This window comes from Antrostomus carolinensis, unplaced genomic scaffold, assembly GCF_000700745.2.
Source record: "Antrostomus carolinensis isolate BGI_N321 unplaced genomic scaffold, ASM70074v2 scaffold13557, whole genome shotgun sequence".
NCBI classification, from domain to species: domain Eukaryota; kingdom Metazoa; phylum Chordata; class Aves; order Caprimulgiformes; family Caprimulgidae; genus Antrostomus; species Antrostomus carolinensis.
Window position 1 is genome coordinate 48,232 of NW_010328155.1, and position 27,167 is coordinate 75,398.

A 27,167-nucleotide genomic window follows, 5' to 3' on the forward strand; every position below is an offset into this window, starting at 1 on the left:
CTGATTTTTATCTACAGTGCCATTGGAACAAGCTGAGTGGTCAATCCGCAGCATCGGGCAGCCATGGTGGATAGCTCGGGTTTTGCTTATTTTCATTTTGTGGGGTTTTGTTTATACTTTGGAGAGAAATAAAACCATAGACGGTTACAGAAATGTTTTACGTTACACCATTTTACACCAACATGGACCTGCTTGGACTGGACTTATATTTATGTTGCATTAAGTTACTAATCTATCTATTGGTTATAACAGCATCTAGCAAAAAAAAAAAAAAACCCACAAAAAAATCCAGGCCCTGTGTTGGACTGAGGTTCGCTTCTCAAGGAGGAGAGATTTTGTTGTCTATGGCAATTTCCTTGTACAGCTTGTATCTTTTTTTTTTATTTTATTTTATTTTGGTTTGGTTTGGATTTTTTTTTTTTTTTCCTGTTCGCAGTAACTTTTGTAATATATTTTTTGGTTTGCAAGACCCCCATCCAAGTACATTCCTGTATAAAGTATTTTGCACTATTTAAAAAAAAAAAAAAAAAAGAAACAAACTCATATTGATGAAGTCAGGTTGTGCAATATAATGGATAGTCGCAATGTTCATCATTGTACTTGTAATGTAACTAATTTTAAATGTACTATTTTAAATATGTAAAATAAATTTTCACCATGAGCATGTTTTAATGAGGTAAAAGAACTAGTTTGACCCTTTTTTGGTTATGTTTTGGTTTGGGTTTTTTTTGTTTATAACATTTTGTTGCTTATTTAACAAATGTGTGGATATATATTTTTCTTTTCTGATTTTTAGAAATTTGTCAGTCTGAAATGACTAATGCAAGAAAGTGTTTTTTTGGTATTAAATACAGAAGGTACAACCCTCTTTTCAGTAATACCTGTTGATTTCTTTTAACATCTAAAATGACTAGATGGTAATGCATGATGTATGCTGCAAATTGTGTTACCTTACACGAGTACCTCGAGGTGCAGAATTGAACACAAGGAAAGATTTTGTGACAGATTCACTAAAAATAATAATTTGATCTCTGCTATAGTTTCAGTTAAGAAAAATGATGACTTGACCTGTCAATCAGTAATGAATGCTACTATGAATTGCATGTTAAGCCAAAGGAATTTCTTAGCACGTCTCTTACACATTCACCGCAGCCATTCCCGGGTTCCTCTCTAACCCACAATACACAACCACATGCCCCTACATTCATCCACGGCATCAGGCTCCCGGTGAAGACTCTGATTTCATGGTAGCTGTACAGTTAAATTATGTAGTCGTATGAACTGTGGCCAGGAAGGTGTAAAAAAAAATGAAAGATACATGCATTGCACTTCTCTCTTCCCCACTGCAGTGAGATTTAAAGTCTTACATCAATCATGTTTTCAGACTCAAACAGCTAAAACAACCCTGAAACCAAAAAGATGCTTGAATAATGGAAGTCCTTTGGGAAAAAATTACCTAGAGCAGGGTGTCTTCAACCATGTTTAGCCTGCCAGATCATGTTGACTAATAAGTATAAGTAATAAAACTGTTTCTTCTGTTGACAAATACTGTACACAAAATACGTGGTCGATCCAGTAGTGTTGACACTATTATTCACAGATAGGTCAGGGAGTTCATCAGCCACCTCCTTGACTCTTACCATATCTTAAAGGAAAACGTAACAGTCCTGAAACATTGGAGAACTTCCCCTGCTCTGCACATCTAATTTGGACCTCTTCCAGAAACGCCCAAATATCAGACAACACTTACTGTCTGACTCAGACATGCAGGGTGCCCTGGTGCTCCTTGTGCTCAAACATGACTGCTCGTGCCAGCCGTTGACAGTGGAGACATTAACCCTGGCTGCCAAAACAGTCGATATGACCCAGTTCCATTTTGTGTCAGCGCAGACAGCTGCTGGGAGGTCGTTAGTTTACTTTTTCTTTAATTTGATCTATTGTACAGCTCCTATCAGGTGCTGAAGTATAAGCAAAAACCGCTTAGGCATCAGACGCAGTGTCCATGGGGGAGCGTCGGCTGTGTGGGGCATCCTTTGAGTCCTACCTTGCTAACATACTGCGTTTTATTGGCATCGCAGGTGATCGTTGGATTACATGCAACTTGCTTTGTAAAATGTCTCAAGGTACTGTAGACGTGACACGTGCCAAACATTGGGCTTAAACATGCAAATCAAATTTGCATGACCTAAAGGTGGGCAGATGCTTTGAACCTGGATCCCAGCTCATCACACTGCTGTTTTGAGAGCTTTCTGCTTTGGATAACATACCCCTTCCCAAATATCCTCCGAACCTGTCCACTAGTTAAACCAAATTAAATCCATATTAAGAACTCTTTTGTTTCTTCTTAATTTTTTATGTCTGCTTTGATGTGCAATTTCTGTTGTCAACACAGCATTGCTCTTACAAAGGGTGACATGGTCTATTTTTTTTTTTTTTTTCCAAGAGTAAGGTCATAGGAGCAGTAATGAGAGGTGAAAAATGTACTGGAAATGATGCCTGCTGTGGTGCTAGCCAAAAACCATGGACTGACTGATGTTCTCTCTAACCGAATTGGCAAAATCAGATGGGAAACTTTTGGTTTAGAGGCACAGCAGAGCTTGTCTTTCTAGGAAATTACTTACCTCTTGGGAAGTTAATGATGTAGCTCCTATTTGTTGAGCTGTTCATGTTCTGTGCAACATGTACAGAGAAACAGCTTGAATTTCTTAAATTTTTTTATATCCTCTACTGAGTATTCTGTTAAGACTGTTCTCATGTATTTACATTTGTTTCACTACTTTTAACCAATGAGACCAAGGACCAAATTGATCTTTTAACTGTAGTAAAATAAAATAAATTGCTATTTGTGGCAATGCAAGACAAAGTCCCTGAAACCAGATAACCAAGTTCTAGTTGCCTGCTTCCATCATGGGCATTTTTTTTCCCACTCCATACATTTAAACAGCAAGTGTGGCACAACATCTGCTTCGCAGAACTGTTTGGTTTGGTTTTTAACTTCAACTCTCATTGCTCAGATTGAGATGGGCATTTTTCCGGTGGCTTTCACCTTCTAGGGAATTGCAGTAATCGCAAATGTGGATGCTGGTTCCCCTTTCCAAATCCTTCCTTCCTGCTATGATTTGCCGTTTGATTGCTGCGTTTTTTGGTACAACAGGAAGTCATGTTCATGGCATACCCTGCGCATGAGAAAACGGGCGGAAAAGGAGAGCAGTGGCAAAAATGAAGCTAATGGGCCACGTAAATCCAAGGATATTCTGGGGAACAAAGTCTCTGTTAAAGTGAGTAAGGCCATCTGAAAGCTGTGTGCTGCTCTCCTGCTTCCCATCCTTTTCAGCCCCTATAGCATCCCCTCCTGAGAGAGGGAGGGGGCAGCAATTTTGGGTTTGGTTTTCAGTTTTTTTGTTGTTTTTTTTTTTCCACTTTAGTTATCTTTTTTTTCTTCTTTTTTTGTAGTATCCATTTTAGCAGGATTTTTGCATGCAAGATAAAATGCAGCCTTTGTTTTTCGTTTTCTTTTTCCTGGCATCCCACATGCAAGTAAGTAATCTTCATTAAAAAAAAAAAAAAACAAAAAAACAAAAAACAAAAAAAAACCCCAAAAAATGTATATAAGGTTCAATAGCTGTTCTTAAAATTGGAACAATAGTGATTTACTGACCTCTGATGTAGCCCAATCTGCAGCTCCATCAGAGCAGCTGCAGAGGTAAGAGAGCCAGTGGGTGAGACAATGGCTTTACTGAAGTTGATGAGTTTTCTTTAGGCCAATATTTCACCACATCTTAAGATAAGGTGTTCTCAACCTTGAGACGCTTAAGATTTTATGTCAGGGGAGATGGTCTCAATGACCTTTTCCTTTCTGTATTATCAGAGACGGAAGAGATGCTGACTTGATCTTGCCAGGAGAGGGTTTGTGTGTCTCTGTGTGTGTGTCTGTCTCTCTCTCTCTCTGAGATCTCCCAGTATGGAAAATGTTGAGAACTTTGGAGTTAAGCTCCATCTTCTCCTCTGGGTGCCTGGCTACTGTGCTCCAATTCAGAGGATCCACCCCTATAAACCGACCATGAGGCCTGCTCAGGACTAACCTGGGGCTTTCCCTCCCAACAGAGGCAAGCAAACACTTGTTGTGACTTTGACACAACCAAAGCCCAGCCTTGACTCAGGAAAGCACTTGAGCATGTCCTTTGGATCCACCCCTCTCCAGGAGAGCCCGTGATTAAGTGTTTTCCTTTGCAGAGGCTTTCTGTCTCGTAGGCCTAGTGACATAGCCATGGCATGTGCAGAGGGAGCAGCCCTGCCAGCGCAGCCCTGCGCTCAGCCGGGGAAGGGCTGGGAGTGAGGGAAGCGGTTGCTCCAGCATGGTGGCCACAGTTCTTCCTCCTGTTGCTTCCTTGCTGTTTTTACTACCTGAACGACTTGCAGAATCACTGCTTCTTCTTCGGCAAAAGCATGTTTTTGCCTTTGCTTCCCTCATTTTGTTGTTAGTTTGGGTTTTGTTTCGTTATTTAAGAGCATTTTCTGTACTGTTAGCCGTTTCCATGCTGCTGACAACTCCTGTGCTGCTCTGCCCTGTCTAACCAACCTCTCTTCTAATCTCTTGTTCTCTTTCTTCCTCTTCATGCTGCCAAACAAGGAGACAAACAGCTCAGAGGAATCAGAGTGTGATGACCTTGACCCCAATACTAGCATGGAGGTAGAGACAATCATCCTTGTGATTTTTTTTTCCCCAAGAACATGTACCATTTTGAAATGCCTTTGCCAAAAGGGGAGCTGGTGGGTCTGTATCGTGGGTGGACATGTGTGCCAATTAAGCATGAGTCACACAAAGCACCAGTTCTGGTTTTGCCAGGTGTTAAGCTGGAGTTTGCGCTGCCTTTGTGGTGGAAACAGTGGAGGAGGAACAAGCTCCTGCTGAGCTGGAGGCTCACGTAGCCACCCTCAGTCGCTGTTTCCCACCTGGGACCTCATTCAATGAAACAATAATGCATGTGCATGTCAAATGCCGATAAACATAGCTGCTTTCTATACTAAAAACACCCCTTGCCCTGGCAATACATGCTGAGCTGCTGGTCACGTTGGTGTTATGAATTGCTGGAGCAAATCTTGTTGCACCACAAATGGTGTTCTGTAGTATCTAGAAGATCAGAAAAGACAACGTTTCTTTTTTCTCCTAGCAGAGTGGGAAATTGCATTTCTATAAGGTACTGAAGGAGAGTGGTAGAACTGGTTGTGTGACTGTATCCCTATCACCGACAAGGCTGATGCAGATAGGTGACTGGCTGCCCAAGGAGGGGGAAGACTTGTCCTCACACCTGGCTCAGGTTGTGACCAATTTTGTATGCACTGGGAGTGCTGGTATGAGAGCTGTGTCCTTGCTGTCAACATTCAGAGGTGCATGAGGACCTCCTTGTGTCATTAAGGCGGAGTGGTTTGTAGCTATTATTACAGCCAGGTAATAACAGAGCAGGTCACCTGGCTTCTCTTACAGGACTGTCACCCCTGACATCCCTCTTCCTCCCATCGTGCCTGAGAACGCGCACGTCCCAGCCTCCTGTGCTGGAATAGACAGAGCAGTCTCTAAATGCAAAACAGCCAATATTAATTACTTGGAAATGTCAGTGCAATTTACCTCCAGCCTACTCACTGCACAAGAAGCTGGTAAGCTGGTCATAGCATCCATGATGTCCCACAGCTACTGTGATCTTTCAGGTCTGGCTTTGCTTGCTATTTCTAAAATACCACGTATCTGTTCAGTAGATTCCAGATTTCTGAAGCACTTTGCCTTTGTTTTGTTTCAAGGGGCAACACAGACAGAAAGAAATGTGGAGAACATACACAGTGAGAGCAGGAAACTGAAATTTTGAGTGTTTAAAAAAATAAAATGCCGTTACTGTGTTTTTGCTTACATAGGGACGTGGAGAACTGGCCCTGGAGAACTTTCCATTCATTGTAACTTTGACTAGAAATAGTATCTCTTTGTGGCTGTTTCTTTTCTCTTTGTTTATCAGTGTCTAATGAAAGTGCATAAGGATGGAAATGAAATATTTTCCCCTAGTTTTCTGCTTGGCATTGTTGTTTCACAAAACAGAAGGTGCAACTTACCTGTTAGGCATGTGAGTGTAGGAGCAGGCACTTAAGGAGCATGTGTAACCATGTGAAGGACAGGAGTAACCTCTATTTAAGAAAGATCAGAGACTCCCTTTCCACATGTCTGTAGCTAATTGCACAGGGACAGGTAGCTCCGCTTCTGGGAAGAAGGTGTATGCCCTTGTGAATCAGTAAACGTCATCCACACCCAAGTCTGGGGTCCTGGACAATGACACAACTAATTGTCCTACAATTCTGTGTCGTAATGTTTCATGGGGTTTCGCTATTGCTGAAGGGATCATAGGTCAACTGTGCAAATCCCATCGGGCTACCTCTCTTGTCTAACTGAATGTTCTTCCAGTAGTCAGAAAACCTGACTGAGGTAAACGTCACTAAATTCAGCAGCAGGTCTTTCAGGCTTTGGGGTGGACCTCACATGTAGGGATCTGACATGGGTCCAGATGTCTTGTTTTGCACAGCACAACTCCCAACTACAGTGTGTTACAAGTAATCCTGACCAACACACAACTGTCACCGAGTGTCTAGTGTTTCTTCCAGTTTCTCAGCTGTGCAAAGGAGAGATGAAGTCCAGGCCCACCCTGAGTCAGTGGAAGTGCCATCGTTAATTAGTGAGCTGGGACATTGCCAAGGTACATCAGTTGGGTTTCATAATCTACTTTTTTCAGTTATGACATTTTAGCATGTTAAGAACTACTCAGAGACACTTAGAACAAGATAAGCACCAGGAGACATACTGTAGGGAGGAATAGTGTGTTAGCACCCCCACAGTCAGAGTAGTTGAGTAAGTAAAGGTTTGGTGGCTACAGTATTGGCTCCAAGTCAACACTCAGCTCAGGCCAAGAATTCCCAAGTGCTTTAGGCAAATCCTTCTCCTCCTGCCTTGAGTCATCCATCTCCAGGGCAGATCTAACATACACTCTTTGCAAGAGTTCCTACAATATTGGTAAGAAAGCCTTTCCTGGCCTGTTATCACAGTATGAATGAGTACAGTCCTGAGAACCTCCCGTGTTTCCCTGGGGTGGCCTCCATGGGCAACACCACTGTCCTGCTGCCCTGAGTGGCCAGGGTTTGCCTGACCAGAAAGGTGGCTCATCAGGTGTGACGGAGCCTGAGCTGGCAGTACGGGTGCTGTGGTTTAGCTTTTGGAAGAGGAAGAGGTGACCTACCTCATCTGCAGGAAAGGGGGTAGAGTGCTACAACATGGTGCCTGGAGTACCAGAGACATATCACAGCCACTGGAGCACGCCAGCCTTTAGGTCCCCTGTGACATGGGGAAGAGGACTCCTGCTTTGCACAGATGCATGTACAAGAGTCAGCGTCCCTTATGGCTTCTCCATCAGCCTCAAAGGCAGCTGAGTCCATCCATGCTGGGTGCCAGAAGGCATCCTCCATCCCCACCAAAAGGCTGATGCCATGGGATGTTTCATCAGATACCCTTCTCCCATTTTGAACTGTATTTTCCCTTTGGCAGATCTATCCACATGCAGTGGGATACATAGTTGCTCCTTTTATCAGCAAATTTCTCTTATTAATTTGTGTTTTTTTAGGAGGGAATGGGGGGAACACTGTGAACTTGTCCTCCTAAAAGTCTCAAAGTAGAAGTTGACCTAGTCAGAGACAGATTGATCTTTTCCTGCAAATTAGAGTTGGCTTAATTCCTCTGTAACTCCTTTCATTTTTTCCTAAGAATCCTTTTTCTTTTTGAGTGAGGGAGCAAGGAACATGCTGCTGACTCTGCTACCAGCATGTGCAAATGTGGCAATATTTTATTTTAACTGGGTGAACAAGAAGTGCCATGAAGTGTTTACAAAATGTTGAGCTGCTTGTCTTGGAGTAAACATGCCCTCTACTGTTTAGATTACGCATGGATATTATTACAGAGGGCTTGGTTTGCAGCTTAGCGTTTACTTTGGGGGAAAAAATATTGTCTCTCTTGTTTCCTTTAAAATGGGACTGAAATGTGGCATTGGAAAAATCTGGGGATCCACTGGGCCCTTTTGTGCATTGCACGTGTCTGAGCTGGGCTCATGCCTCCTCCAGGAAGGTGGGTTAGGCATGGTGAAGACATCTCCACAACAGAGAAGCAAACCCTGGCCAAAGCGAGAAGCCCTCCCCGGCAGCCAAGCTGCGCTTGAAGGGCGTTTCAAGACTGGCTGTTGGCATTGCAGAACTGTTTCCCACTCCCCACCAGACACAGCATGTGTGTACAAATGAAAGATAAGCTCTTGATAAGAATTAGGGCAGTTGGAGTCACTTTGCAACTGGACTTTGCTGCTCCTGCTGCCTTTCTATCTTTATAACATGACCTCATGGGCTGAGCCTCGTGTTGCTTTTCAGAGAGAAGTAAAACTCCACAAAAGCCACATAACCAGCAGTTTTTTTCACCTGGTATTCTCAAAGCAGTGCAGAGCATTCCCTGCAGGAGTGGAACACAGAAGCCAGGGCTCCGGCATCACCCCCACAAACACCACCGCTGCCCTTTGGCTTGTGAGGGATCTCCTTAGGGTGAGCAGGAGCTTTAACATGGGGAAAATGATGCTGAAGAGGGCTGTCTTTCACCTCCTTTTATCTGAGAGAGAAGTCCCTTGGATTTGGAGCCCTTGTGAGTATCTCTGGCAGCTTTGTGTGCCGCAGGTGTAGCATGCTGGCTCCCAAGCCTCCAAACTGCACAGCCCTGCCCGGAGTCCCCACCTCAGTGCACAGCACTTCACCCTGTCTCCAGCAGCTCCCCCAGGCCCCTCGCTGGCAGGGATTTCTGCTCTGTAGAGCAATGCAGCCCAGCTTTCATCTCTCTGTGAGAGTCCTGAGCAAGAGGAAGAGAATCGGGAGGAGTTACTTGTATGGATTTTGACAGCTTTTCCAGCTTTTTGCACACACCATCATTTTCGAGAGGCTCTGGGAGATGCTTGGCAAGTCCATCCATAAGGGAAACCAGCCCCAGCACGGGCAGGAGGCTGTGCAGGCAAGCGGTACGTGAGCTCCTGTCCTCCAAGGGCAGCAGGGCCACACTCTGGAGCTCTCCTCTCCACCCATGGGGATTAAGAACCTATTAGGCAAATGAAGAAATCATCTCCAAAGGTCTTGCACTTAATCTAGAAGAATTCTGTGGAGTCTGTCATCTCCTGCCATCCACCCATAGGCTGGAAGCATGGCCAGCCTGCAGAGAGAGCCAGCAAACCCCCGGGGCCTGGGAGCGGACATTTGAACTAGTGGAGATGGCTTCTAGCTGCAGATCTGGCTGTGAACCTTTGCTTTCCTATTTCTGCACTTCTCACCCTGTTGTTTGACCCCCCTCCTTCAAAGTAGATGAAATCCCGTTCCCTAATTAAGTGATGTATTAAATCTCTTCGGTAGCACTTAAACATTACTCTTGCAAACAGGCTTTTAAACTTGCAAAAAGCATGCAAAAGCTGCGACATGGCTGGGGGGGTGCTGTTAGGTAACATTTTAGTAATTAACAGATGAAGTTTTAGCAAAGGAAATGTAAATTTTACCCGTAGACTCTTCCAATATTACCTAGCAGCGGTAATTTTCTTTCTAATATTCCCATGGTGAACAAGGGATAAAAAACATTGGTAAGGCAATTAATTATTACAAATTATTGTGCCTTGGAAGTCATTAGAAATGTAGCATTATTTATTTATAGATATATCCATTACATTCATCATTGTAGCTGCATTTTCTTATGAATCCTTTAGAGTTATAAAATGAATATAAAGTGTTAGGACTGTTTCTTTCTCCTGATATCTAGTCCTACAAGGAGGGAAATCAGTGAATAATAAGGGAATTTAGTGCATGCTGCAGGGGAGGAAGGGGAGAGCTTCAGAGGACATCTATTCCAGAGAGCTTCAGGTATCTATTCCAGTTAAGGCAAAAACTACACAAATGAAGATGTGTGTGCAAATGAGCTGATGCCTGGGGTACTAAGCTGAGAAGTTGATGGTGTCACTGAGTGAAGAGTGGCAAGCGATGGTTATCACAGAACAGCTTTTTCTTCCTTTGCTGTGTTGTGTGAGCCATACAGCTTAATCACCAAGGTCCATCTCCTTTTCCACATGCACAGGTGGGAGAGAAGGCATTCTTCTTCATCCAGTGCCCTCTTGTGCCCCAATTTCTTCCTGCCCGCAGGATCCAGGGGGCCATGTGTGGGTCCCAGACCCTGTGGAGCAGCAATCGCTGCCTTTGAGCCCCTCACCCTCTCAGAGGTTCCCAGGGTGGCTGGCTGTAGGTCCACATCCTGCCATTGGTGCCCAGCTGCACTCTTCAGATGGGACCTTGTGCTTCCCAAGCAAAACCAGGGCCAAGAAATGCAACTATGAAGAGGAAGACCTAACACAAGACCCAAAGAGCCCGACTGGCTTCCTCACCCACTCAGGCTCTTGGCTGCTGAGCCAAGCCATCCCATTACAGGGGTTGCATGATCTGCCCCCTCCCCACTGCAGAGGTGCCTCCCAACATGGCTTTAATAAAAAAAAGAAGCCTTAAATAGAGTCATAGTCATCAGAGAGTCTTCTTCAGGGATGTAGGCAGAGGTTAGCTCCTTCCAGGATGCTGAGAATGAAACGTTTGAAATCTCAGCACTCTTGGAAGCATCTGAGAGTCCAAACCATCACACTTTTGCCCACCGTGTACAAACCTTTAGGACTGACTGACTACATGGTAGGAACTGAAACTTGTTTTGCCCACAAGCAGCAGCCTCTACTCATTTCTGGAGTGCAGAGTGTAAATCACTGCCATTGACCAGTTGTTTCAGATGGTACCATGAACATTGTCTTCTCTGTAGATGTGTCCTGAAGGATCAAATTCTGCCTGTTGCTAGGACAAAGGATAGTCTCAGTCTGAGGTAGCAAGGAATTTGCTGATGTAAGGTATGTTTCTCTAGGGAAAAACTGAACTTTTGGGAGTGGCAAGTCCACCTTGTACCTGGTTCATTCGGCCTTTTTGGTGGTGATGGGGGAAAACAGACCCTGAGGTCTCAGTGCTGGTACCAGAGGTTTGTCTAGGGCTATGAAGAAGGGCTATGAAATAAAGATGAACCTGAATATGCTCAAGTGCCTCCTTGAATGGCACCCTGAGCCATTCACCTTGGAAAACTATTTATAAAGCCAAAAGATAAATATAAATCTTGAAGATGTATCTATGTTATTTTGAAAGATTATTGCTTCTGCCTTGTGGCCTCATTTCTGAGCCACTACATAAACTCCAATCAGCTTTGGCAGACCACAAATTAGGTCACTGCTTCATTGGCATCTTTCAAAATAGCTCTGAAGTAGATAGTAACAAAGATATTTAAGGCAAGATAAACCACACTTGTGTTTCTAATGCTTGATATCAAATTATTCGTTTGAATTTGGATAACAAGGCTTTATGAGATTATTAAAACAGTTAATGAGGCTAAAACCTCTACAGTGCTGTACACCACTATGTAGTTAGGGCTGATGCCACGTGTGAGAACTTATTGGCATTGTCTTTGTTATTCCTAACTTTGCTTCCAGGGTTACATGAGGCAATTGGCATATATAGGCCATGGCGAGACAGTAGCTTTTCAAGTCTTTGTTGACTTGATCAATTAATTAGTTAGATAAAAGAACTCTCAGTTATCCAAACTTAGGTTCAAGTTGGAAAGTTTCCAGCAGTCCAGTGAAAAGAGTGAAATTTCACTCATTGTGGTAGACCAAGAGCTGTTGCAGGGCTGATGCTTGTTAGTAGGCAAAAAGAAGCCAGTATTTCTGTTTTAGTGCTTTACCTTTTTTTCCCTGAAGCTGAGCAGAAGTTAAAAGACATCTCTTCAAAGCTGGTTAGTGGCCAGAGTGCTGGTGAGACACCCCAGGTGCATGGTGACTTGGGGCTGGGGCTGGGCACAGGGGTGCACAAACCAACTCCAGCAAGAAAAGAGTTAATGTCTTGATCATTAACAGCACGCCCACCCTCCTCAGCCTCAGTGTTGTGTGTGTTACCTGTGATGCTCTATCCGGAGTTGAAGAAGCTGTAGCTTTCATTTACTTCCCCAGCTGTGCACGGGCCTGTTCAGTTGTCACTAGAGTTTGCTGCATCCGCCGGTTGCTAGAGGTTGCTTGTGGCCACCAGTCAGTGCGTCTGCAGTCCTGGTCAGGTTCACCACGGTCGGTACCTTGTGACAACAGATGTCTCTTTGTCACTGTCCAGAAAAATGAACGCTTTTATTTTTTTGTATTTTTCAGATAATCAACCCCAATTTCATTCAAGAAGGTGAGTTAAGGACAGCTCTGCACTGACTGGCACGTCAGCAGCTGTGATTTAAGTGGGTGCCACAGCCCGCTCCGCACCCACCAGTGTTTACAGCAAAGGCACTCGGCCGGGGCTGGTGCCCCCCCCAGGGAAAGCAGTCCTTCTGCTGGCTGCTGGGCTCAGACAGCCCAGGGCTGCAGGCGAGGCTGAACCCCCCAAACCTGCCTTCACAAAGTCTCGCCCTCCTGCCAGAGCACAGGCCTGGGAGGGCAGACAGTCCCCGCTACCTCCTTTGCTGAGCTGTCAACAGCAAAGGGGGAGTTTTGGTAACAGTCCCAGGATGCCCAGCTGTTTGGGACCCAGATCCCATAACTGGCCCTGTAATGTTTTCTCTAGACTTGTATGGGGAACATCCTCACCTGTAGATTAAAGAAGGTGTCATGTGTGTACCCCCATGTTTTTTTTCCAGTGGCTCCAGAGTTTCTTGTGCCATTAGTGGACATCACCTGCCTGCTAGGGGACACAGTAATGCTGCAGTGCAAAGTCTGTGGACGGCCCAAACCGACTATAACCTGGAAAGGACCAGATCAAAACATTCTTGACAATGACAACAGCACGGCCACTTACACAGTGTCATCCTGGTAAGGTCCTGCCTGTGGATGGTCATGATGGTCATGTTGCCCTCAAATATGGCACCAGCCAGCCTAGAAGGCTCATTAGAAATTCAGTTAATCAAGTCTGGCATGGTGTGTTGGCACATGGCTACACCACACGTCAGCTCGAAAGGGTCAAACTTTGGGGCTTGAGTAGTTCTGTTGTTTCCCGAGCTGACACAGGGTATATCCACAGAGCATGTTGCTGGCAGAGGTGAGCTTGCTCCTGTCGACCTCCTCAGCCAGCTGCAAGCTTGGAGCTGAAATGTCTCCAACATATTAGTTTGGCTAATATTGCCTCTGTGTTGCTGGGGCTCCTCTGCCTAAGTTTGATGCCATACTCACCTTTGGTAGGAACAGGAACTGAGCAGAGCGAACCCTCACTGGCTTGCAGTACCCATATTTCACTGGGCGTTTTCTCCTCTCATGGACAGAGGTCGTAACTCCTACAGTTTTCCTGAGCCTTTCCTCAGCTGTTCCTAAAAAAACCTACGTGTGCTCCTGGGAAGGCTACATCTGTCTGTGCTTGAACAGAAAGATGCTTGTCATGATGTTCTCAGCCCAGCTAAGGGGGGAAGAAAACCATCTTTACAACAAGCACTGGGAATATCCGAAAAGATCTGGAGTTGAATTCAGGTCAGGTAACAGCCTGCTGCTGGATGCTCATCTGCAGCTTATATAAGTGATTTGGGTTAAACTGCAGTGGAAATCTCTGGGAGGCAATCTTTCATGCGAACCTTTCAGCATTTCTGGCACAGGCTGAGATGAATCCGGGGAATACAAAGTCATTGAAAGATAAAAATGAACACTAGGAAGAAGGGATTTTACATGTTCAATAAAAAAAAAATTACATCTGATCAAGAGCTTCCTTCAGAGACCATTGGCTTGTGCAGCTGCCCCAGAGCACCCAGAATTGTCTTTTTAGCCGTGACTCAGTAGATCGCTAGTGCCTTATCTTCAGGCTTCTGGCTAGGGTTGGGATGGGGGAATATTTCCATACAGGGTTCTGTTTTCCATCACAGTCTTTCGCCTGTGCATTGGCTGCCTGTGCGCTATCAGCACTTGTATTGTCTTGTTACTTGTATTTGTTTTTCAGTGAAGACACTGCCTGCCAAGGAGAGGCCCAGCAGATCAGTGGCTGTCTTACAAATCTTGCTGGCATGAGTGTCCAGATTGTGGGGGAAGGGGATATTTCTGTCCTGTGTTAAACCAGCATAGTCAGACCAGCAAAAGTCGCAGTGTCCAGGCAGTTACACTGGCAACCTTGTCCTTCTGCAGTTTCTGATAGCTTATGTATTCAAGAACTAGTCTAGTTTTGCCATCAAGGGAATTTATTGTTGGCGATAAGATGGGTCTCCAGTACAGCTAAAGCAGTTACATAAGCAAAACCCTTCAATTCAGGCCAACTCCCTTACATTGTATATTGAAAACTGCAATGTGAACAACTATGTACAGACCTGCTATAAATTAGTTGGTGGAGCTGTTTGTTTTCTCAGATTGGCCCAAAGACCGAGTGTCTCTCATGAACTCAGCGCTGACATTCTTTATCCCTAGCTGCTGTGAGATGGCCAGCATTCCGACTGGGGGCCTGGCAGCCACATTAAATCAACAGCACATGCTCCAGGATTCTGAAGCTCCCCAGAAATGTCAGGCACCCTGTGCTGTGTGACTGCCTTCTGCATCTGTGGGAAGCCCAATTTGTCCAGCGTGTGTTGGTCTTAACTGCAGAGGCACAGCAGCTCAGCACCACCCGAGATAGGAAAGGAAAAGGGGAAATCTTTCTAGATACGTGGAGTCTAAGCATCCAGCTCTGCCCAGGCACAACAAATGTTCAGCTCTTGGATTTTGCTTGCTGCTTGAGTGATCCTTCCCCATCTCCTCCAAGGCCACAGAAGACAAGTAGATTTGCCTGGCAGGTTTCATTAATGGCCCAATCCTGACATACGGAGGGGTTGTATTTGGGTACCAGATTGCTGGGGGGATGTTCCTTTAAATAAGTTGACAGGATTTGTGTGCACATGTGTTTGCAATGAGGCAGGACAGGAACTGGTATCAGTGAAGCAGCACTTTATAATCAGGGCTTCCTGCATCCACAGTGACTCTGGGGAGCTCACCTTGAAGATCTGCAATGTGATGCCTCAGGACAGCGGTATTTACACCTGTGTGGCAACCAATGAACACGGAACTGCATCAACCTCTGCAACCATCAAAGTTCAAGGTAGCCCATCTGACCCTCACACCCAGGATTTTTCCTGTATGGGATCCCTTGGTGGGGGCTGGGACCACACAGGAATAACTGGTGCAAAGGCAGCCAGACATGGAGCTGTGCCAGGTGAATTGAGATGTTAAAATCATACAATCGTTCCTCAGCCAAGACTCCCACTGATGGCTGAAGGCATTGCAGACTCTTTGCACTTGATTCAGTCATCTGATCATAAGCATCACATCTGGGAAATGAAAATGTATTGGCGCTGGCTCAGCTCCTGTATCCTGCTCACAGCACTGCTTCCCAGGGCTCTGTAAGGTCGGACAGGGCAGCTGAGCTCCCTCGGGCTGCTGAGCCCCTGGGGGGAGGACACTCTGGCTGCCCGCAGGGTGCTCTGGGCTTTAGGGTCTGCCTGGAGCGGGGGGACCTGGGATCCAGTGACACCAATATTCAGCCTCCCCATCTCTGTGGGGTATGGAGGAGGCAAGAGTACGGTTTGGCTTGTTGGAGCTATTCTGCAGGGACTCAACTCGGAGATGTGTCTCTGAGCCTGAATTCTCAGCGCTGTAATTAGTGACCCATCTAATTGAAATTAATATGAAATGGTAAATTGATGCTCATGACCTCCAGCTCTGGAAAGGGATCTATTAGCATGAGAGATGAGGGGTGCCTGGTGCATTGAAGGGGACAGCACAGAGACGAATGTCTAACTGGTGACTTACAGATGCAGAAGTGTCATGAGCATTTAGAAGTCAATTTGTTTGTTCTCACATACTGCCCTAGAGATATAATTTCCCCAATTTATCCAAGCAAGTTAGTGGCTGCGCTAAGTACTCCTGTGCTGAAGGGAGCCCTGAGCAAAACACAGAAGAATTATTGATCATTTGTCAGTCTGCTGCCAAACATACCAGGTGCCATACGCATAGAAGCTCTCTGAAGGCCTTGCTTGTGTCGTTTTTGGACATTTCAAGGGTAACTGCCTCCCCACCTCCAGAACCTCACTCACTGCTTGGTGAAGCCCACGGAAATATTTGTTTTCCTTGGTTCCACAAGCTTTGTGTCACATCTTGAGCTGGAGCAAAAAATTAGCAGCAGAAGGTGGCAGGTAAAGAGGCTCTGCCTTTACAGCAGCTGAGCTTGGACAGATCCTTTACACCCAAGGGGTGATTCTCCCAGCCGGTCTTGCAGGGAGCTCGCTGGGGCATCGTGGTGCACTTCTCCACTGTGAGCAGGAAGAAATTCCCCTTGTGCTGTAGTAGTACTGTGAGACCATGTTGAGGCAGCAGGGCTTTTAAGCAGCATGGTTCTCTCACCTGATCTAGTGGAAGGTGTCCCTGCTGATGGCAGGGGGATTGGAACTACATGATCTTTAAGGTCCCTTCCAATCCAAACCATTCTGATTCTATGATTCTCCTAGCTGCTAGTATGGAAGTATCAGACCCATGGTGGTAGGTGAATGGGACTGTGACATTGCCTTTCCTCTGGTTGTGCTGGTAGCCCAGTATAAACCAGAGCACTCCCTCTGCAAGGCGCAGCTGCCCCATAGTGACCTGTTGTACCTGATCTTCAGAATAAAGCACTAGCACTTGTTGATGTGGTGCTGGACTTGGTGCTTGTTTTCTCTTCCCAAGGTGTCCCAGCTGCGCCAAATCGCCCCATTGCTCAGGAGAGAAGCTGCACCTCTGTGATCCTACGCTGGCTACCTCCATCCAGTACAGGCAATTGCACCATTTCAGGCTACACTGTGGAGTACAGAGAAGAAGGTAAGTGGTTTGAGCTGTGCTCACTGGCTGGGAGAATGAGAACAAAGTCTCCTTTACAACACAACATGTCCCAAAAGCATCCTTGCCACCACTGGGGTGCCACTAGCTGTTGCTCACAGATCTCAAAGTCTAAGGCCAAAAGAAGCCCTTCTGTCATCTAGGCCAACTTTTCATATATTACAGACCTTTCTGTTTCCTCCATCACTTACGGCAAGTAAAGTGTGCTAAGCTAAAATACATCCATCACTAAGGCATCCTTTCATCCTTTGCATGCTACCACCACACTATCCATCCTTTCTGGTGGCTGTTTCCCGGGAATGGAAAAGCAAAGCAGCCTCATTATTTTTTTGATTTGGATAGAGTTGCAGATCCCCACATACTTTTCAAGCTCAGCTGTCAAATCCATTTGTTCTTAAATCCAACCATCCTTTTCCCCTGAAGAACTGAATAATTGTTAAATGCCCTGTCTTCCCAATATGCCTTCCCAAGGCATGTGCTCTTGAAAAGATTCACACCCTTTTTGCATTCTTCCTGCAAAGGTGTGAGGGTCCATGGGCAGTGAACTTTCCCTTAGGTATATGGCCTCTGTTTTTTTCCCTTTCATCCTTCAAAAAATTCTACCTCATGTTAGTGAATGTGCAAACTTAACCATTCCATCATATTATTATTCCATCATATTCCATCAAACTTAACCATTCCACCTTCTCTTAGCAAACACTCTGCCTTGACCCTCACTGTGCCATCAGTGTGACTGGCATTTTTGTGAAAGAATAAAAGCTCTTCTATTCACAACAGCCATCAAAACAAACAGCAAAACAGCAGCAGTGTTTTCAGTTTCCAGTATTCCCCCTATTCCAAAGGAATCACTGACTCTTCCCTGTAAAACCAGCCTTGACCTTGTGGCACCTGACAATCAGAATTTGCTCACAGTGTGTACAAAATATATGGGTCATGGTAAATAATGTAAAGGTAAAAAGCCCTGAACTTACTAAAAGACAATAAAATTGTATATATTCTTGAAATAAATCATAGGCTGTGACAGGGCTCAGTGTCCCAGGGGTCCTTTTCTGTCCTGTGACTCTGTGCAGGTGAATAAAGTATTGCTCCTTTGGATCCAACAGGTTAAACAATGGTTGGGTTTGTTTCTGTTTGGAGCAGAAACACAACAGAGTCACGAATTTCATTGCTGCAATCCTGCTCACCTGCAAAAAGTTCATACTAAGTTTCAGAAAGCTGGTTCTCCTCCTGCAGCTCCGGGTTTCACTGTAGCCACCATGTCTTCTGAAAAAGACTTCATCTGCAAAAGCACTTGGATCACACTGACACCCTGTCTCAGCTTCATCCGGGACTCCCTCGTCCATATATTTTTTTTGCAGTATTTCTGCTACTGTTTCTCTCCTAGCAGAGCTGTCATCAAATCAGCCCTCCATTCCTGTCTTATCACACTGCCCTGAGACATTGCTTGCAGCACACAGCCACAGCTAGACTGCTGGAGAGATCAGCTTGTCCCCAGGCTGCATTTTTTCCATTGCTATCGGTCAAGTGAGGGGCATTTCCTCCTTCCCTCATTTAGCCAGACTGGAAGGTGGCTGCAACACAAAAGAGCTTCCTGTGGTCCAGTTCTGGTTTAACAGAAATACATCAGTTTGCCATAACGCTGCCTTATAAAAACCCTGTGCATTTTAACCTCCCAGGGTACTGCATGAGTTGGGCAGAGAAAGCATTTGCTTAAGTTGATGTATTGAGACTGATTCCTTCATCTTTCCTTCTCTGGCTCCGTGAAATGCAGGCTCACAGGTCTGGCAGCAGTCAGTAGCCTCAACTTTGGACACATACCTCGTCATTGAGGACCTGGCCCCAGGCTGCCAGTATCAGTTTCGAGTGAGTGCCAGCAATCCCTGGGGGATCAGCTTGCCCAGTGACCCATCTGAATTCGTGAGGCTCCCGGATTACGGTGAGTGGGCACAGCAGGGAGGGGCTGATGCATGTGGGTGTCCACCTGTGTGGTCTGTATGGTGAGGCAGATGTGTGCTTTGATGGGTCTTGATAAAAACAATCCTGGAGCTGGTAGGAATAAAAGAAAAAGCCTGGGAGATGCTCAGAACCACTCCTGCCACTAGAAAGGCTTTTCATGCCTGCTCCTCCAGCAAGGTTTACAGCCTCCCTCTGCCACAGAAGCCACTGCTGTTTCCTAGCACGTCCCTGCTTTCTATCCCCAGACCATTTCTTCTCTTTATCTCTGGGCAACAGGCTCCATGTCCTGCCTGGTGTGCCCTCTGCCTTCCAGCAATGCTGGCAGTACCAGGGGCTTCTGCTGGGCAGCCCAGCTGGGGTCTGCAAGTCAGCTTGCAAAACTTACCCCAGCAAGCAATGCAGCTGGCACAGGAAGGCTGCGATGGAGGTGGGCCCCCAGTGTGGGGTACAGCTCACTCACAACAGCGCGGTGAGCAGAGCCCTCGTTTCCCCATTTTTTGGCAGCTCCAGTGCATAACTAGGTCTGTGACTGGCTTAGAGAGCCCGTGTTGGATGAAACAAGAGCTCATTTAACCTCTCAGTTACACACAGACATACCCTTAAGACTGTCCAGGTGGCCCTTTTCAGCCCAAAATTGAAAGGACAGATTTGAATCCAACTTATCCATACCCTCCTCTGGGGAGTTCTGGCTTTTAGTGATCCAGCACATTGGAGCTGTGCCTGAGAAGTGTGAAACTGGACTCCTAGGGGTAATGTTTGCTGGTTTAAGTAATATAGTCTCACATAATTTTAAAATATGCCATTTATAGTCCACGGGAAACTGTCTTTAACTTTATGCTTTCTTGAATGTACTTTGCTCTCTCAAAGACTCTGCTGCCGATGGTGCCACTATTTCGTGGAAGGAAAACTTTGACCTCGCTTATGCAGAGCTGCATGAGATTGGGAGGTAATATTAATCCTGCTTATCACTGCAATAAAACACTGAAACAATGGCTTGGAGCTTTTTCCTTGGAGGAAACTTTAGGTTGCTTTTTGTAGTTAGCTTGAAAACTGCTGCTCCTTTCAAAGAGCACTGCACATTAAATACTAATTAAAATACAGACTGGTTAAAATACTGACTCAATTTTGTTTTTCAAGATCAGTTTTGATTTGAGGATTGCAACTTGGCAAACTTGTGAACAATTAAGCAGCCAAATCTTTGACAGCCACTGGTAGCTCTCACTGGTATCTGCTCTGTCATCTCTGATTTGATGTGAGCTTTTGAAGTTAAGACAATCTGCTGGTTCTGGATAAGCTTAACCTCAAAGACTTGAGTTTGCCGAAGCACTTAGGCATGTGACTGAGTTAAATCACATGCCGAAGCGCTTTGCTGATTGGGATGGACAGTTGAACAGGAGCCTAAATAGGGCCTGCAGACATTGTCAGCCCTTGGTGCTCTGTGCAGGCAACAGATAAGGGGCACGCAAACAATTCAGGTTAATGCAGTTAGTTTTTCAGCTCAGAGATGAGAGGCGAGTAATTCTGGGGCTGAAAGGGTAGGAGTCTCTCTGGTTCTGTAGGAAGAAGAGTAATGTATTATTAAGAGGCCAAGCACATGGTGTCACTGAGTAGTTTTACTTTCAGGAATGGTACTAGGCACTAGTCTGTATGAATTTCCTAAATGCTTTCACGCCAGTTTTTTTCCTTACTGTGTACCTGAAACAGTGAGACAAAATGATTGCTTAATGATTATTTAACAAGGCTTCTCTTGTAGCTGTCTGAGAAAGTTTGGGCTCTTTATTAAAGCAACTGGAGAAAAGAAACCCTTAACCAAAAAAAAAAAAAAAAGAGACAGAACCTGTAACAGTGGCAGCAAATTGAACCCGGGGGAGATTGTTAGAGAATATCAGTATGGCTGCACAAAGCAAAGTGACACCGTTTGCTCTCAGTGTTTGCTAATCCCCAAAGAATCTCTACACCCAGGGTAAGAGACAGAGGCTGTTTGTTGGAAAAGGTTATGAACAACAAGTTAAATCTGATTCCTTGTGAAATATTAATGCACTGAATCAAATAACACTTTGAAAATCAGTCTGTTATTGCACTGAAAATCAGGCATGATTTATTCATGAGGCCCTTTCATTATTTTGGTTGGGGTTTTTTTTTTGGTGTGGCATTTTTTTGTTTGTTTTTTTTTCCAGGGGCCGATTCTCCATCGTAAAGAAATGTGTTCACAAAGCCACCCGGAAAGATGTCGCTGTAAAATTCATTAGTAAAAAAATGAAAAAGAAAGAGCAGGCAGCACATGAAGCAGCTTTGTTACAGCACTTACAGCATCCTCAGTACATCACTATCCACGATACCTACGAGTCTCCTACTTCTTACATCTTAGTTTTGGAACTGTAAGTACATGGAGATTGAATTCAAGTATCTGGGTAGGAATCATAGTCCTGTTAAAGCCAAGGATAAAATTCACCCTGACATCAGCAGGGCAGGGATTTTGTCATCTGTTCTTTATTGATTGTGACATCAAATGAAACAGCTGTTTTCTGCTGAGCCTCCACTGCCTTTTCTTTAGAGTAAATAAGGTTCAGAGGGACAAATAAAACTGCTTTTTACTCTGGTGAAGCTTGGGCAATTGTATCAGCTGTTAGTTTGTCCCACTGAACAGCATCAGAATTATTTGGGCAGTTTTGTCCACTTCTTATATTAGAATAAATGTATTTCCACTAGATTGAAGCCTACATTTTTCTAATACTTCTTAGTAAAAAGAGCTGTGTGTGTAACAACTCTGCTTGCCCCTATAAGGAGAAATAGCAACAAAGATCCAAAATATTTCATTACAGTATATCAAACAAAGTATATTTGGGCTATTTGCTTTTTTATTTATAGATAAATAAAACTAGGTGGAAAACTTTTATTGGGTTATTTTTCCCACAGAACATATTACCAGCTAAAAATGTCAGTGTTTTTTTTTCTGCATGATGCAATTAGTTCTATAAATAAATAGATGAAACCAAATAATCAAAGAGGATCTGTTTTCAAAGGAATTGCCTCCATCTATTGAATTAATCCTTAAACAAATGAGTTTACTTTGTGACTGTTGCTAAACTTTTCAGGGACCAGAGAGAACAATTGAGGTTTAATCATTCTACTGCTTCCATGGCCAGCAGTATCTCGAGATACCATTAAATACTCATCAAACCTTGCATTTGAGTTTCCTCCATTTTTAGGTCACGATGTTTCTGTTGCAATTTTGTTTTTAAATATTAACTGTTCCTAGAGATACCACATGATCTTTCACGTGCAGGGTTTGATTTGTTTGTAGGATGGATGACGGTCGTCTCTTAGATTATCTAATGAACCATGATGAACTTATGGAGGAAAAAGTCGCTTTCTATATTAGAGACACAATGGAAGCCCTGCAGTATCTTCACAATTGCAGAGTGGCACACTTAGACATAAAGGTAAGAAGAAAAGAGAATGATGCTATTATTCAGTGCCCTGGTACAGAGAGTTCCCAGCTGCACAGACAAGGAGGAGGTGCAGTCTGTACCCCAAAGAGATGATCCCTAAATGGACAAGCACTATCTTTCAGACCTGTTGACCAGAGAAAGGACTTACTGACCTGCAGTACAAGGTCTTGTTCCTCCTTCAGATGCACTATTTCCTTGTTCTCAAGGGCTTTCTGGATTTAATGAAGGAGAAGGAGGATGCCTGAGACAAGAGTGAGATGTCACTAGCACCTGAATGAAGGGAAATTATAAGATAAATCCACAGGATATGGTTTGGGCTCACACCAACTTAGCTACCAGGCTTCCTTCAGGAGAGCATGCTTGTGCCCGGGCACCTCAGGGCAGGGCAGGCCAGGAGGAACACATCTCCCTCACATCCTTAGCAGTGCCCTGGAGAGCCCAGAGCAAAGGGAGATGAGGGTGTGGGACAGCAGGAGGTGGGTAGGGCTGGAAGGGACAAAGGAAAGCAGCACGCTGCATTGTGCTACAGAGCCTGAGAGGGAAACTGGGTGGGAAATACACAGACTTAAATGCCAATTAAAAATGGAGAATGAGAGATGAATTTAACTTTCTTGTATAGTGGACAGTCCAGCTCCATGGAGGTCTCTTCTCAACTCTCCAAGCCCCAGGCATGTCAGATGAAGTGATGCTTTCATTCTGCTGTTGCCTACTGCCACTACAATAAAAGATTCCTTTTGTACAGTAACTTATGTGAGCATTAGTCCCAAAAGGCTGAATTATCTTGGTTTCTTTCAGTCAGATTGTTTGTATTTTCTGCCGTGTTTATAGGACCTGTCAAAAAGTAGGTATCACTTGGAGGTAACAAACAGCACTGAATTTTCTATTTGATCATAAGATAGTTCCCAGAAACAAGGTGGGAAGCCAATTTTCTGTGACCTATTTACAGTTCTTCTGAATGAGGGATGCTAAATAAAGCACCTTCTGTTGCTAAGTGGGAAGCAGGAGATGCAGTGGTAGTGACAGCAGACCTAGCCATGAACTGTCTTGTCCCAGGATCCTCCTGCTCAAGAACATGTTAATTTTGTTGATGCAGACGGCACGAGAGAAGGGCAAGCAGAGAGGTTCCAACAGTAGTGTGGTGAACTTTGCTTTATAAATACAGCCATGAGGCAGCAGGAAAATATGCATGAGGATGAGGGGCTATAGGACAGAAAAGTGAGTCTACAGAGTGTGCAAGAAGTAAATTCAGAAACCATCTCAGAGCCAATAAAGGAAGCAAACTCCATTCTAAGTCCCCAGAACAGCATACAGGCAATGATCAGTATCGCCCACTAAGAGAAAGAGATCTTAAATGTTAAAAGACTTGGGAAAACAGAGGGAAAACCAACTGGGATGAAATACAAGTGCACTCTGGCTTAGAAGGCGTGATTGTGTCCTGGTGTTTATAAGGGAACGCTGGCAGCTCCATCCCTGTCAGCTGACAGCAGCAGTGATGGCACACACCACAGTCCCTCCCAGCACAGGTGGTCATGGGAGCAAAGGTGAACATTTACTTCATGAAGAATATTTCTGCTACAAGTTCCATGCATTTATGTAGCCAGCTGTCATGTAAACAAAGGGAATCTAAATAAACTGATCAGATACACAAGTCTTGTCTCAAAATTCAAAAATCTGTCATTGCTCTTAATCTGTAGAGATTAGTTTGGGAAAATAAACTCTGAGTATTTGGGGCAACGTGCAAAATCCCAGTGTGTTGCTCTAGTGCAAAATGAGGATGTTGTCATTGCAACTTCAGCGTTGATCCAAATTTACAGCGGTGCAAGGAGCAGCTGAGCTCGTTCCTTGTCATTCACTCTCCTGATCTGTACCCCCTACATCTGATTAAATGTGAGTTTTGATTGGCTATTAAACCTAAAAAGCAAAGCTAAATATTTGGATAGGGGCTTATCTAGAATGAAATCTACACATTTTATTTACAAAAAGATAATACAATTAAGTTTTTGTCATTATCTTTTAAACAGCCAGAAAATCTGCTCATTGATTTAAGGATCCCAGTACCTCGTGTCAAGATCATTGATTTGGAAGATGCAGTTCAGATCACAGGTCATTACCACGTCCACCACCTCCTTGGAAACCCAGAGTTCGCAGCTCCTGAAGTTATCCAAGGCCTTCCTGTCTCCCTGAGCACAGATATCTGGAGCATTGGGGTCCTCACCTATGTCATGTTAAGTGGTGTCTCTCCATTTCTGGATGAAAGCAGAGAGGAGACTTGTATCAATGTGTGCAGAGTGGATTTCAGCTTCCCGCCCGAGTACTTCTCCGATGTGAGCCATGCTGCCAGGGATTTCATCAATGTTATCCTCCAGGAGGACTTCAGGAGAAGGCCAACAGCAGCCACTTGTTTACAGCATCCATGGCTGCAACCGCACAATGGCAGCTATTCCAAGATCCCACTGGATACATCCCGCTTGGCTTCCTTCATCGAGCGCCGCAGGCACCAATACGATGTGCACCCCATCCCCAGCATCAAGAGTTTCCTGATGAGCAGGCTGAACCCAAGCACGTAGTACCTCCATCCCTGGGGTCCTACACTGCTGGCCCGAGGCAAAGTGCAGGGACCGAGCAGGCACAAAGCAGATCTCTCTGTACATAGTCCCCTATTCCGCGTTTGCATTTCACGTGGCTTCCCCAGCTGCAGGGTACAAACCATTCCAGAGGTGGTGGCACCTGCCCAGTTTCTCGGGACCAAAGCAAACGGGGTAACAGTAGCAGGTGCTCGCTCCCTCCCCTTGGTGGGCTCATCCTGGGACGTGTGCTGTTGTCACATCCACCACCAAAAAAGGACTGCAGGAGGCAAACACCAACTGGAAACGAGAGCCAAAATTGTAGTTGCCTTAATCTTTGTGAGGCAGCCTTATAAGAAATCCTCTTGATCTTGCTGAACTGGTTTCAAAATGTACAAGAGATTAGGAGTTAGGATAGTAGGGGAAGTGAGACTGGGCTGACTTTAGCGGGTACTACGGAACTGAACTGGAGTCAGTTTTTGCTGAGATCGTTGCAAAGCCTGCTCCAGGTTAACAGATGGATTTTGCACCCTCCGTATGCCCAGGTCTGCCATCATTTCAGTGGGGACTTTGCCTGCGTAGGACATGCACCATCAGGCCCTAGTCACTGCGGGATCAGCTTCCATAGTGGCGTGGCTTAGATATGCTCTCGTTGCATGGTAGTGCTGGGACTAAAATGCCCTGGTAATCCCTGGGGTTTTCTACTGTGTCAAGTCAACACGCGGTACCTTTCGGAGCTATGATTAAGGCAATGGAGTCATCGGAGTATACAGCTGGTTCTGACTAAGCACAATGGGACTATGATGGGTTTTTTAAAAGCATTTTATAAACACTGTACAGAAATCTTTTGCAAAACCTGTGCATTGAGAAAAGGCTGTGTCCAATTTTTGCAGTATCTGTAAACTAGATGATGATGATGATGAAGACATTTTTTTCTATCACAGGTTTTCAATATACATATATTGTATCATATATATAAATATATATATATATAAAGGATCCTGTTCCATTTCTAGCTTCAGAATTGCTTGGCCCAAAGTCCATCTAAGCCTTTCAGAGTGCAGTAGGAGTGGTGAGTTCATCCTTGTGCTTACAGCTTGAAAATGGTTTTCAGTGTTTAAAGTATGTCATCTGTTTAATTTCCAAACTTGTAAATATCTCTCAGCCGCCCTTGCCACCTCATCACCAAAGCATTCGTGAGGATATTTTTATGTCCCAAGCCTAATTTGTAAAAAAATAAAAAATATTCACAATTAAAACATTTCTCTTTTGCAAGCCAAGTTGCAACATCATCATATTGATGTTACAGTGACGGAGCCAGCCTTAAGTATAACCAACACAGGGACTCTGCAGTGACAAATCAGCCCTTCGTAGGCTGGCCAAATCTTCCTCTCTAGCAGTGGGACTGGAAGGGGAACCACCTCCCCAGCTGGGGCTTCCCCATCCTGCTGCTGCACAATAAAACTCCACAGCCTGTAGGCTGACAATTCAAGAGTTTGTTTTTTTTCCCCGGGGAAAGCGAGGACTTTGTCTTGGTGCTGAGTGCCATTGCTGTGCCTGCAATGGGAAATGCCAGTTGCTACCAAAGGTTTTCCTAAGGAAAAGGGCTTGATCTGACCATGTGTGCTCAGTATTGACTCTCTTTTCAGGGCAAGAGTCAAATTCCGTTCACCACCGAAGTAACTGCACTGTGAGCCTGCAGTAAATCTGCAGGAGCAAAAGCTGTCTCTGGCAGCAGGTGGTGGAGATACTCTGCAAGTGCTGTTCAACTCTACGGGCTCTGTTAGCCCTTTTTTGATCCACCTCCAAGCTCAGTTTTGCAGCAGGCAGGAGACCTGGCCCTTCTCTTTGTGCTTGCTCTATCAGTACATTGGAGTGGTCTGTATTTTGCTAGTGGAGAAGAAAGGAGGCGTAGCAAAATAAATACTGTTCAGCACCATGTGCACGCGGTACAAGAACAGACCTTGAGGTCGGGGAGCCACAGTCGGAAGGGTGAGCAGAGTCAGAAGCAGCAGGTGAGGCTGTGTGGCTGATGGAGAGAGATCTAACACAGGGGGAAGTTGTGGAAAGGCCTGAAAGAGACGGTGTTCACAGAAGGTTACACATTCTGGATCAGCTAGATCCTATCTCAGTTTCCCTCTGCAGCGCAGAAATTTTCTAAGCAACCCAGCAGCACCTCTTAGACAAAGACCAGATTCTCATCCTGAGCAAGAGTGTGAAGCATACAATTTCTTAGCAACCGA

General features: G+C 44.9%; 1 protein-coding gene across 1 annotated transcript in view; it reads left to right on the forward strand.

The window, feature by feature from the left end:
- LOC104528219 (kalirin) overlaps positions 1-24,927 on the forward strand; it is a 53,364-nt gene extending 28,437 nt beyond the window's left edge. The window contains exons 17-27 of the mRNA XM_010172157.1: positions 3,155-3,278; positions 4,631-4,690; positions 12,306-12,333; positions 12,782-12,953; positions 15,062-15,183; positions 16,803-16,934; positions 18,724-18,888; positions 19,776-19,854; positions 21,086-21,286; positions 22,213-22,351; positions 24,382-24,927. Coding sequence (XP_010170459.1) covers positions 3,155-3,278; positions 4,631-4,690; positions 12,306-12,333; positions 12,782-12,953; positions 15,062-15,183; positions 16,803-16,934; positions 18,724-18,888; positions 19,776-19,854; positions 21,086-21,286; positions 22,213-22,351; positions 24,382-24,927 — 1,768 coding nt within the window. The remainder of the gene's footprint in view (positions 1-3,154; positions 3,279-4,630; positions 4,691-12,305; positions 12,334-12,781; positions 12,954-15,061; positions 15,184-16,802; positions 16,935-18,723; positions 18,889-19,775; positions 19,855-21,085; positions 21,287-22,212; positions 22,352-24,381) is intronic.
- Positions 24,928-27,167: the final 2,240 nt, after the last annotated feature.